This window comes from Enoplosus armatus, chromosome 20, assembly GCF_043641665.1.
Source record: "Enoplosus armatus isolate fEnoArm2 chromosome 20, fEnoArm2.hap1, whole genome shotgun sequence".
Lineage (NCBI taxonomy): Eukaryota > Metazoa > Chordata > Actinopteri > Centrarchiformes > Enoplosidae > Enoplosus > Enoplosus armatus.
The window spans coordinates 11,515,937-11,529,789 of record NC_092199.1 but is presented as its reverse complement, the minus strand read 5'-3'; the positions used below and the strand labels follow the sequence as shown (position 1 = coordinate 11,529,789).

Below are 13,853 nucleotides of genomic sequence, written 5' to 3'. Positions count from 1 at the left end.
GTACATTACATCTATGATGGAGCACACGTCCCACTATCAGTAGTCTGACTCACATGAAGTGGGCTGTGGGTATAACCCGGAAAACTATTGAGAAACATTTTCAGTCAACAAGAAAAATCTTCTTTCATTAAGCCTGCTTGCGTTTCTCCATTTTCTATCTTTTCCATTTTTAGGACATCGCACACATTTACCATCTAAACATTAAAAGTTCAAGAACTTTATGCGCTTGTGACAAATTAAGTTCTTAAATCGTGAATGCTTACATGGGCTGCTGCTATAAAACCATCCAAACATGGACAGCAAACACAGGATCACACCTCTGACTGCTTTCACAAAGATAAACAATCAATGGTTTCAAGAGTACCTGGCTGTCTGAGACGGCATGAATGTACTCAAACAAAGGTTACACTCATTGAGGCTTCAATTCAAAGCTTTCCAAGGAACAAAGCTAGCATATAATCTTCTAATGAGTTAATTGGCTAATTAGTCCAAAGTGAGGCATCCTGAAATGTCTTGGAGAAGAGACGGAATTGGATAATCACCTCTGTGGTCATTTCCATTCACACAGAGAAACTCTAGGTGCACAGACCATGCTGGCTGCACTGCTGCTAGGAAGAAACTGACAGGAGAGAGATGTGTTGGGAAGATAAGTATGAATGTCCATGGCTTTGGTTGCTTGGCAACTAAAATATACAGCTAATTTAGTCTGATTTAGTTCCCGCCCCACTTGTCTGTCACTATGTGCCCATTGTCAATTGACACTGATTTGCAGTGCCCCTCATATATTGGGTTAGTTTCTAGATATTTCACGCAGTGGTATCAGATTTACAAAAAGGCATGTTTTCCATTAAAATGCTTGCTTTTTGTCCTGTTATTGGCCCCAACATACTCCAGTAGGAAATGTTATTGGCAAGCACAAGTGGTGTAATTGGCAAAGCCAATGGTTACTGAACGACTGAAAGAATATATTCACAGTAGTGGTTTGTTTGTTCATATAGAGTCAGTGTTGTAGAGTTTGCATTAACAGCAAATAGTAATGGAAGATTTAATAATAGCAGATCAGAAAACAGAGGCTTCCCACCAAAGTATGATAGACATAAAACTGGGGTAATAAAGGCCTATCTCATATAAATTACTAATTCTCTCCTGCTGTTATAACACACTCAGTGGTTTACAGTGTTGTCTCACAGGTGTGAATCACAAACCCACAGAAGATGTCATTGTCAAGATATCACTTGGCAGAGGCGCTCTTAGTTACTGAAAAACACAACTCCTCTCGGTTTCCTTTCACAGAGTAACTAGGTTTCCCTCATAATTTCACAGAACAGATTTTCAGTTCACCCATTTTTGGGATAATTGAAAGCAAGTACAAAACCTGCGAGTGCTTTTGTTCCATGTGACAAATTAAAGCAGATTCCTATTCCGATCGTGTGCCATGCTGAACAGTGCCATGCTGAAAAACTGGAATAGTAATACTGTTATGGAATGGATTATAGGTCAGGCTTAGACAGACTTAACCTCCTTTTTAAATACACACACACACACACACACACACACACACACACACACACACACACACACACTGGGATACACTTGCATTTGTACACAAATGAATCAGATCAAATTCTTTAGGAACTTCTTTAGTTACCAATATTTGTCAAAATTGAGCTGCTTAAGGTCCTTCTTTAACCACCATGACACATTAGACATAATCAGTTATGCTAATGAGGTCAGATTAATGCGTTGCATTTTCATGGCAACACATGACTCAAGATCAGTATTAGGAAACTTGCAATATGTTTTTACAACATGACAGAATGACAACCAATATGAACTGTTAATGTCACTGCAACAAGGAGTTCAGCTGTTGTTGCCATCATGATTGCAGGTGCAGGCGAATGGATGGGACTTACTTCTTATGCTGATTCTCCTTTCGGTCAGCAGAGCCCAGACTCTGGAAATAAGAGAAGAAAAACAGACATTACAATCCCCATATAAGACAAGCATATTGTGTCTCCATCCTTTAGTACTCCATAGATGGCACTCCCCTACATGCTGTAAAACCACAGGGTGGGCTGAAGAGCGTATTTTTACATACAGTATATACGGCAATTCCCCTTGTATTTTGTTACATTTGTGTAGGCTTGGCTGTCCTGCAGGGACTTAGATGGCTACATCCAGTTACCTGAAATAGCTGAATGCTAATAGCTGATGGCAGTAATTGTATATTGCAGGCAGAAAAGTATGTGTAAGCCTGTGCACAAAATGTACTGTCCTCAATCAAAGTATCAGCAAGTTAATTAACTAAAAAACAAGCCAATTACACAAACACAAGGGCAGAGACATCCTGCTTTCTCCTTTAATTGAGTTTGGTTTATTACAGTCAAGGTGACCTACAGTTTATGTATGTCTCAGCCCTGCCACTAATCTGAACATTTACCTTCAAGGCAACACCAGTCAAATGATCAATGCCACCCTGTAAGAGCCAATTACATGGGTAATGACCTTGTCTCTGGTGAAAAATAATTAGCTCTTTGGCTACAATTACAAACACTTATACAGTGGATTTACTTTATTCACACGCATTTATCACAATGTGGCGTCTGTGTATGTATGTTCAGGAAGGAAAAAGTAAGTATGAGAGGAAGCAAGAGGAGAGAGTGAGAGACATGTTTAAAAGCCATTTCCCTGATGATGAAGTCAGCTGAGTTCAGAAAGTGCAAAAACAATACTTCCTGCCAGCTCTGCTCAACAGGGGACGTTTGAATACATCCCTCCGGCAGAGCCGACTTATTAGGCACGCATGTAGAGCACACACATTGACACAAAAACACACCTATACACAAAGCATCCCCCCGCCGTCCGCATCTTGTGGAGGTGTATAGCTCTCAGTGGTGAGCGTGCTGAGACAGACACAAGACACACAACACACTCAACACATACATGTACACATAGCTGGCCTTAGGCTGGAGACGTTTTTGGAGTGAAACTCTGTTGCTGTTTTGCATTTTCATGTTTAGCAAGGAGGCTAGTAAAGGCTCCTTATATGGTGCCAGTGTAAACGCATCTACTGGTTGGAGAGTGTTTAATTATTCATTATTTATTTAGTTTCAAATTATCTATTTGGGTTTTAAGCAGGTTTTATGCTTTGCATTTGAGTATTTGGTTTGCTGTTGTTGATAAAATCATCAGATTGACGCAGTTCTGAGACGTCTATTCTTAGCACGCCTGAACAAGACATTTTGTTCACCAAAATACCAACAACTCACTCTGTGCCGCCGAATGAACCTCCCACCTGTCTGCGCCAAAACCAAACTGGTATTTCGGGCAAATTTCAAGGTCAGGAAAATACCAAATGGTCGGAGCGCTGCTTGTGCTGGTCCTTGTGCTGCCACGATAAAAAAGGGCCCAATGTCTCAAATTTGATCAGAACACTGGAGCCATTAATGGACATTACTGGTGTTCAGTGACTTTGGTCCTTTTCTATGACTGGTACAGTACTGTATGCTTAAAAAACGAGAGAGAAAAAGGCATTCCCTCCCTTTGAATCTCAAACTGAACATCAGAGGGAACTGTTGTTTTGAGTGTGAGTGTGTGCATGTGTATGTGCATGCTTTTATGTAAGCAGTGCAATGACATTTTCACCAGCAAGCGACTCCTCTACTCTGGGGTTTTGAGTGTGTGTGTGTGTGTGTGTGTGTGTGTGTGTGTGTGTGTGTGCGCTTTTATGTGTGCACTGCAGTGACATTTTGACCAGCGATTGACTTCTCTGTGCGTATCAGTCTGCATATGAGCTTCATCCTCCTGGTGGGGACAGGATGGGCCATACAGAGTGACTGACCTTTCACCTCCCAGCACCCCCACAGTGCCCACAGGTAGTGCCACTCTGCCATGAGGATGAGGGCAGGTGGGTGTTAAAGACAGGTCTGTGGGGGGTGAATGAGCTCTATTTTAGAGCCACCTTTCAGGCTGAATAATTACCACATCACAGCATGAATAAACAGGCTGAGACTTTATTTCTTAAATGGAGAAACTGTCTACTTCGCAGGAATACCAATTGCAGTGTAATTCCCCCCCAGGATCAATTAAGTATTTCTGATTCTGATTCTGCAATTCATTGTGATTTCCATATTCCCAAATAATTGTCAGATGTGTAGCTTGTTTTCAGAATTACAGTCAAAATAGCTTATTGAATTTCTTTGGCCATTTTGAAAAACAAACTGGCATAGTGCCAGTGTATGAGTGTATTTTAAAGTTTTTTTCCTTCAACTCCAAGTTGAAAATCAAATAGGTTTCAAGATAACTGTATATTTCTAGTTCATAATGCACCTGTTTATGTGCATAAAATCAACCAGTTTTATTTGATATTATCATCATTTTTGAACAATCACAGCCTCTGTCCCTCTTGCCATATAAAATGCACAACTTCACAAGTTTCAAAATCACACGATTAACAATTGCTCAGAAAATCTATGATAATTATTTGGGTATTCACTCTGACAAAAATGTTTCCTTTTCAAATCGCACAATATCAGCGGTTTGGATCTGTTTAGCAGAAGCTCAAATGTATAACCAGTGGAAACACTTATGACCACACAAACACATAAGCAAGCATTCCCACATGTGACAGTGTGTCACGTGTGTAAGTATGGAGTATGTGAAGTTATGGAAGCAAGCTTCATTGCTGTTTCCATGTGGATTCATCATCAATCAATCGGCCTACCTAGATGGGATCATCCATCAAATGAATGGCATCAAATGATATTTTATATACTGTATGTACACCAGCTTCTCACAAACTTGGTTCATGGTGTTCATGCAACTTGCCATCTGCACCCTTTCACCTCTGACCCTCTGTGCCCACAGTAAGCAGCACTAACAAATCACACAAACTAAGAGCAAAATTCAAGTCAGGACTAACAGCTCGCGTGCAATCTCAGCTGCTCATACAAATCCTTTCCCTCTCCATGAATCATATCATTTCTGTGTCATTACTCAGAAAGCACCGCACAGCATGTTTCCATAGACAATGGCAGCAGGAGACATCACACCTGACAACTATTCTTAGCACCTTAGTCAATTAAATGATATTGGGGAACATTGGGGAGACACTTAGCTGGATTTACACCAGGTGTAGGACATTTTTGCAAATTACAAGCAAAAATCATGATATGGCTGATATGGCTCTAATAAGAATAAATACATAAGAAACAGTTGAGTAGTCAGTCCTCAAATCAATCATCAGATTCCAGTTTTACCCACAGTCAGTTTGCATCTGTCTTAGTGTGTGTGTGTGTGTGTGTGTGTGTGTGTGTGTGTGTGTGTGTGTGTGTGTGTGTAGGGAAGCAGGTGTGTAAACGCATACCTTTACAGCAGGTACCAATAAAACTGAGGCATTCCCTCACAGCTGTGAAATTACAGTGACAATATATGCTGTATTCTTGCCAAATTTCTCAAAAGCATAATCCGCTTAACAAAATACTGACACACGAGCAAACAAAAATACACAAGCAGTAATACTCGTAAACACACAAATAAACACCGTCGTGTTTGCAGAATACCTTCACTTTGCATCCACTGCATCCAGCACACACACATACCTGTCAAATCCAACCAAGTGAACCCAGTCGGAGAACGTTACTCCACTCCCCCTGTCTTCTTTTTCTCTCGTTTTCCAAACCCAAAGTCCTCACTGTGGTGTTCCAGTGGTGGCTCTAATTGCTGTTCACCTGTCCAACTTCAACTCTTTAGCTCCGTTTCCCTCCCTCCCAATCGAACTCTCTCTGTTTTCCTCTCTTTCTGTCTAAAGCCGTTGGTCACACGAAGGTTTGTGAAGCTTGCTCCGATGGTGGCTGCTACTGCCACTGACTTGTTGTACTTTAATTGTGGTTGCTAGGCGATAAGCTTCTCCAATTCTGCACACAGTGAGAAGGGGAGGACAGGAGAGGAGGGGGGGAGAAAGTGAGAGAATAGGTGGCGAGGTGGGGGGGGTAGGAGGAAATGCTCATTATAGACACAGTAGCCTGAAGAGAATGATCGGCGGGGAAGAGGGGAAAGGTTTACAGGAGGGGAAGAAGTTGTGTAGATGACAGACAGATGAGGGGACCTCACATAGCAGGTGCACTTCCTCGTTTCTACTCTGAACGGACAAGCATTTAGACAATCTCTGTACATACATTTACTCAAAGCACTGTCACTTTTTCTGCTTGTGCGTCAAATACTTCTTTTTCTGAAAATCTTTTGTATGGGTTGGAACTGGCTTTCTGCTCATTAAATGCAGGAAAAATGAGACTACAGCATTGTTTTCCAATTACGTTTGGAAGGACAACTCAGATTTAGAGTCAGCAGTAAATAAACAATTAGCTAATTATCTATTTGAGCCACAACTCCCTGGTGCTAATTATTGTCTTGGATGTACACAGGTGTCTAAAACTGAGGAACAGCACAAATCAGTTTTTTTGTGTGTATAGCAGCAAGTCATCAGTATACAGTGGTTGATGATAAAAATTGATATTTGAACAAGATTCCAGTATTTCATTGTTTTAATATATAGTGACACGCTGACCTCCCAAAGAGACACCGCCAGAGTGGATGAGTTCAGTCACTTCTACATGTCAGTGATCAGACAAATGTACCCACAGACACATTTATATTAGATAGAACAAAAACGATTCCCCCCTTCTGAAGCATGGTAAACATTTGTGTCATTGTACAGAATCTGACTGCCCCTATTACTGTTTACACTGTGAACTGGTGTTTCTCACATAAAGCTGACTCACATGGGATCTACTGACCTGTGATATCCTCAAGACAAGCTCTTAACATAAGATGTGCGCACGAGACTCTAATAAGTGCTGTAACATTTTTATTAATAGTTTAATTACAGTTTTCTTTCTGTAAATTTCTGGAGTCTGTAAATAATCTATTCTATGTCATTCAAACTGAAAGAGGGATTTCCATGCTAGCCTGTGGTACTACAATAAAGCACGGATAAGCTAAACGTATTTTGAATCCATAAAAAATTGACTGTTCTGTTACAGCACACATCTTCCATGGACATGAAAGCAATATCATAATTTACAACAAATGTCACATTTAATCATGTAAAACTTGAGCACACAAGCTTAAAAATGAGCCACTTCTTGAAGCAAGGTCCAGCCGCTGTGCGACTCTTGAATTTGTCTGGAAACTAGTGAATGTTACACTTTTGGTTCATGTGATGACAAGAATTGTATAAACAAAACTGCAGTTAAAAAAGGCAGCAGAATATTTTGACCAGCGGATCACGACACATGCTGTAAAAATTAAAAGCGTCTGGTGTCAGGTCAATGACCTCGACCCACAGGTTGAGCATCAGTCTAAAAGGACTATTAGACACATGAAAACCAGCATGTAGACTGCACTGGTTATGACCAGTAGGTAAATCATGCTTCCTCTTACAGTTAACAGACTTTTAGCTCTGGAGAACGTCAACATAAATCAATTTAGTGATGAAACCTACATTGTGTGTGGTGGCTGGTGACCTTTAGTGTGACTGTGGATAACTGCTGTGAGCGAGTCGGTGTCCATACGTGTATGTATGAGAGACTGTATGTGTGTGTGCGGTGTTGGCATGGCGTATTGTGACTCACTGTGCGTTTTCAGTGTCTGGCTGTGGGCACACACAAATCTCTGCCACCTCATTGTCCAGTGAGCGAGTGCTGTGCAGCCTGAGCGGTATAGGCAACATTACTCATAGCTGGTGGAAATGTCAAACATGCTGGCGTTTCTCTGAAAGGATACACAGGAAACACTGTCATACTTTCTTTTTTTACCCTCCTATTCCTACTTGTGTCCGTCTGTCTCTCCATCCACCCTTGCTTTCGGAAACAGTAAAATTCACCTTCCAGTTTCTAGAGACAAGAGGAGATGCAGGCACCCAGCATGCACCACTGAGGGGCCCGCAGCAGGTTGTCCCAACACCTGTCAGTCAGGAGAAGCTTTTCTAATTATAACTCGCACACAATTACGCACACATCCCAATACATCCACACACACACACACACCACTCATTCGCATGCATGCACACATCCACACACACATTCAGCAACTTCCTTTAAGGGCTCTCAATGGGTTCCTGGTGGCCTTTCAGTGTATCCGTCCTATACAGGCTCCTGGGAGGAGATTGTGACAGCTGGCTTCAGGATACACACTACGCTCTGCTGAGCCTCCCCACAACAACAATGTAATATTACCGCTAAGTTGCGATTATATATACAATCATTACATTACTGTGAACTGTGGGTGTTCAAAGTGAACATTATAAAATATACGGTAAATTGCTGTAATGGAATAATGAGCCACTGACTCCCTAGACAAACATTTTGCTTCTGATGGAGGAGAAAAGCAAAAAAAGCAATAAAAACATGCAAATCTGTCTCCAAGTATAATTAAAATGATATTCATTAATATAAAACAGCTATAGTGCTTATCAACAACAAAGTAGAACACCTTTGAGATACAACTCTTGCATCTTGCAACAATTGGCCAGTAAATTAGCCAATCTGTGAGTTTTATGACATTTCACAACTATCTGCTATCCTTTTTTGCTAGTTGTTACATCATCAGCATGCATTTTTACTGCTTAATTGATTGCCAGATATGTTTGGACTGAGGGCAACATTCTGCATGCTATGGTAACAAAGCACAACCCAATTATAAACAACAGCTCGTAGCAGCCAACTGGGGGCCTCCCACGCATCTGGGTTGGCAGAGAGAAAAACAAGAAGGTGAAAAAGATGGAGATAAAAAAGAAAAGGAAACCATTTAAACAGACAAACAAACAAAAAACTGGAATCAAATGGGAGAAAGAAGTGAAATATGGCAAAAGAAAGCCAAATAAATTTAAATTATGTATGCATGTGCAGAAGTTATTGGTGTAATTATACCCAGACTTCTTGTTATTCTAAAAGTTGACAAAATTTTGAAAAATGTTGGGTAAAATCATTTCAAAAATCACCACAAGGTGTTTCTGGATTTATACAAAGGTTTCATGAGCCATAAAGCTCAAATAATTTACTATGCAATTTGCAGAATACAAACAGTAATATGCTCCATAAATATAGAACAAAAATGGACGCAAGGGTGATGTGATGGAACAGTGTGTTCTTTCTTTCTTTCTTTCTTTCTTTCTTTCTATTCTAATCCATTTTCCACTGTGGTGTTAGACAGAATTAATAGGGCTCTTAAAAACTCAGACACTTCTGAGGCAAAGACAAAAGAGGGAAAGAAAACAGATGACAAAGGAGAGCTGAAAGACAGATACATTACATCAATAGGAAAACAAATGGCAAAGAAAGACGAGGGTGGCTGACAGGAAGCCAGATGCAAAGGGAGACAGCTAGCTAGGCACATTTACAGGTGGGCAGGTGCATGCAAATGGAGAAAAACTACAAGATGACTGAAAGAGAAGGCTTTAGCTGGCATCACACATGCGTGCGTCGTGCTTCCTGATTTCACTGACCAATCAAAACATGTCAACAGCAGCGGGTGATGAGAGAGTGACAGGGCGGGTCTTCTCCCCCTCTGTCTCACTGTCTCCACTTTTTACAATGTCATTATTTGTACAGGACTCCCCCTCCCAAGTCTTGTGGTCTGGGGACCAAAGGGACCAAAACATGGCTCATAAATCAACACAGCAGAGAGAGACTATGGATATTTACCCATAAATCACTGCGGCGGAGCCACCTACAATCAGACTAATAGGGCTGGAAGACGTGCTGTCATCCAAGCCATGATGTCACCGAGCCCGAGCCTGTGGGTGTTGATGTTGGTGGTGGGTCTCTGGTTCTGTGCGTGTACGGGGGGGATGCCTGCATATGTGGCTGTGGCTGATGTGTGTGTGTGTGTGTGTGTGTGTGTGTGTGTGTGTGTGTAGGGGGGTGTCTGGGTATGTGGTGGTAGGTCTACGGCTCTGCTTGTGTGAGTGTCTGTGGTGAGTGTGTGTGTGTGGTGCATGTGGGAGGCGGGATGTCTGTTTATATGGGTTTGTGTGTACCGGGGTGGCCAATGCGTGTGTGTGCGCGTATTTGTCTGTCAGTATATACTTTCATCATGCATGTATGTACACGTTACATTGGTCTATACTGTACAATATAAAACACACACACTGACATACAGACACACGTACACACACATTGGTCTTGTGGTTAGTGCTGGCTTACAATGGGTGTGGGATTCCATAGAGAAAATCTAAACAAGGCAAGCGGTTAGCACGGATCTGCCACGTTTCCACACAATGGCGCTCATTGACATAAATAACTGGGGACTTTGTGAAATGGGACACCCATTAACTTCTCCTCCACAGATAATTGCCCATTAGATCTTGGAAGAGCACTGGATTGAGAAATAACTCAACTCTGACACTAAATGCAACTTGTAATAATAAAAAAGTCACATTGTGAAAGGGGCCTGGAATCCGTTAAGATGGGTTGGCTTTTTGTACTATCATCGGGCCAAGCACTTGGATTATCAACAAAGAAAACTGTGGCTTGTTGTAGGAGCTCTGCAGTCTGTGCCTTTGCTTGAGCTGCGCTTTGAACATGGAAAAGATGATGACAACAAGGGAAAAAGATGACAAAGAAGCGGAGAACTGCAAATTAGAAAATAAGACGAAAGGCAAGCATAAATTATTGTAGAAGAGAATGAAAAATGTAGTAAAAGAAATAAGCAGAATAGTGTAAAAAAAAAAAAAGGGAAGATTGGTTAAGCAATCAAAGAATATCACAAATACAAGTTCCTAGCAAGTACATGTAGTTAATTATGATGACTAATAAACGCCTACAATGCATCCAGTGCTGATGTCACTCATGACTTACACAATTTACTTATAGACACCAGTAACAACGACCTTCACCCTTGAAGAAACAGAACACATGGTTTTGTTGTCAGCCCCACAGATTCTCTAAAAATTGATGAGCCCGATGTCAGCACGTGCTTCCACTAACTGTCACCCACCTCACTCTGTGCGCATGTTCCTGTTTGTGTGTGTGTGTGTCACAGCAGCATGAGAGGAGAGGACGAATGATCCAGAGTAACATGACTCATTCATAAAATCAAAATGCGTCCTGCCTACGCTACATCCTTCAGAGCGTACCACACACAGCACTATAAACAGTCACTCACAGCGACGCAGGGTGAGTCAATATGGATGTAAAATATGACGCCGATAATTATCAGCATATGACTATACAGATACACTTCTGTAGAATAGATCTACAGGTGGTGACACATCAGCGAGGAGGAAGACATAGCCTGCACGCATTTTGTGTCAAATTCTAGTGGAGTGAAAACTTTATTGTACGTCACACAATTCACATATTTCATAATGTTATGACATTGTTAAGACTTGCACACACACATTGTTTGTTGCTCAAAGATAGTCAGACTGACATACATATAGACAGATGGAAACACACACACACACACATATATATGCATACACACACACACACACACACACACACACACACACACACACACACATGCCAATGGCCATGGCTCTATTTATTTTCCCTCATTAGTTTTAAATGGCCCATCCAGACGTTACTGTGGCCCCTGCTTTTAATCATTGGAGAGAGCTCAGCTCGAAGCTGGCTTCGTCCTCTTTGATGTCCCCAGTCGGTCCACCAGCCAACCAGCAAGCCAGTGTCTCTCCTCCCTTCTCTTTCTGCTACTGCAAACAGCTGCCGCACTTCGCAAAGCTCTTTTCAGATTGAGTCATACAACTATCAAAATACTGTAATAATAGTTCAGATCTCTGTTTAATTACTGGGGGTTGAGTGCACTGATGGAAAGGACAGCAATATTCACATAAAACAGTGTTTCTAACAACAGAGAGACACCAGAAACAAGACTACAGCAGCGTGTGTGACTATAATACTTGTCTTTAAAATGAACGTGCAGGTGTAATAGAACATTTGTAAGACCTTAGCCCAGTTTAAGATGCCCAAAGTAGGAGTTATGACAGTGAAAGTCAAGCTGGGATGCTTTTTTCTGTACTGTATAATGTTTTATGTGTTAGCTGATCCAAGCAAGGCTCTACTGTACTGAGTTAGGGAGTAATAAGAGAAAGCTCTGATCGGCTTCTCATTTAGCAACGCCGGCCTCTCATTTGAGATGGCTGGCTAGATTAGTTGCCTCTCAGCAGTCATATTTTTAGGACTTCCGCTATGCAATAATATTATTAAACTATAAGCACTGAGACTGAGACTCAGCATCAGTACAGTTATCATCTAATAACAGAGGATGTCATAGAACAGAGGTTAAGAGGTCAAACAGAAGGATTTATCGCATTGGGAATTTCAGTTATTCCTCTATCACCTGAGCCACAATCATGTAATTTATGGAATTAGGAAATTATGGGAACAGATGTAATTGTAAGATGCTCGGTTTGAAAACACTAGAAATAATGTTCTTTCTCTTGATAACTACAGAATGTCCTCATGACTATAGCAAAACCACCACTGTGTGCGAGTGCGTGTGTGTGTGTGTGTGTGTGTGTGTGTGTTCTCTACATGACAGCAGGGGGTCGGGCCACAGACACTAGTCCAACGACTGAAAAAGAAATGTAGGAAGAAAAATAAGTATTTGATATGAATGACATCATCGCTGCCTGACCTGTTTTGAATTTCTGACTGGAGGCCTAAACACACACTGTTAGCAAGGCTAGCACTTCATTGTGGTGGATATCTGGACTCATGCCTCTATTCATTACAAGCATTGCGGCGTAATAAAGAGAAACAACTGGTGACTAATGGGAAATTACAGTCGAAACGGTCTGAAAATAAGTAACAATTCATTTCAATTTAGCTTTATGTCATCACCACATTTACTTTATTCCTCAAGTTCACATAGGACGTGAAAATATTATGTCTAAAGCACCTTAATAATGTTTGACCTGTCTTTTCAAATCAGGTGTTGAGAAATATAGGGTAGGGTTAAAATAGCAGGTACACTGGTATATTCGCTGTGATACTACTGGGTGGTACTGTGTCATACCAGAGAGTGTGTGTTCTCTCCTGATCCCAAAGTGATTTATTTCATTTTAATACAGCATGTTTGCTTTGGAGCATGATATGTATTTGGTCATGAGACATTAATAGAGTAGAAAACATGTTGAAAAATGAGCTCGCTGACGTGTGTGTTTGAGTACTGTATGTGCTCAAGTGTGTGTGCCTGTGTGTGTGTGTGTGTGTGTGTGTGTGTGTACTGCAAGAGTCTTGAGGCCCATGCTGTCACTCAGCCCAGCTCACAGGGTGGTCCAAACACTGAGCCCTCTTTACTCAGTCACACACACACGCACACACACACACACACACGCACACAAGCACATGCACACAAACAAACAAACACTCACTGGTGTACATGTAATGACATACATAACAAAGTATACATAAATATATGGCCATATATATGACCATAATGAAGCAATCAAATAACCTCAGCGCTTCCCCTCTTCCTGTCCCAAACCATACGCCTAAATATACCGCCACAGACTCCATCACACAGCAACAAAAATGGAGAGTCCAGAGGAAAAGGAACAGTGCTACACAGCAACCCTTTCATGCTTCACATTTGGTGTAGCAAAATGTTTCACTGGAGGGATGCTGAGTTTGACAGCATGGTGTATTAGCCAGTAAGTGACAGTGTCGTTTGGTTGTTTTTCCGTAAGTCCGTAAGTTAAATTAGCAGCGCTGACGAAGATGTAAAAGGGGGACTTTGCTGGCATGTCCTGCCAGAATATCATTATGATCATTTAGAATCTACACTAAAACTGCTCCATAAAAGCAGCATGGCCTCCTGCCTCCTGATAA

General features: G+C 41.4%; 1 protein-coding gene across 1 annotated transcript in view; it reads right to left on the bottom strand.

Annotated features, from left to right (window-relative positions):
• ankfn1b (ankyrin repeat and fibronectin type III domain containing 1b) overlaps positions 1-13,853 on the bottom strand; it is a 103,470-nt gene that overhangs the window by 43,581 nt on the left and 46,036 nt on the right. The window contains exon 4 of the mRNA XM_070927662.1: positions 1,914-1,954. Within this exon, the coding sequence (XP_070783763.1) occupies positions 1,914-1,954 (41 nt within the window). The remainder of the gene's footprint in view (positions 1-1,913; positions 1,955-13,853) is intronic.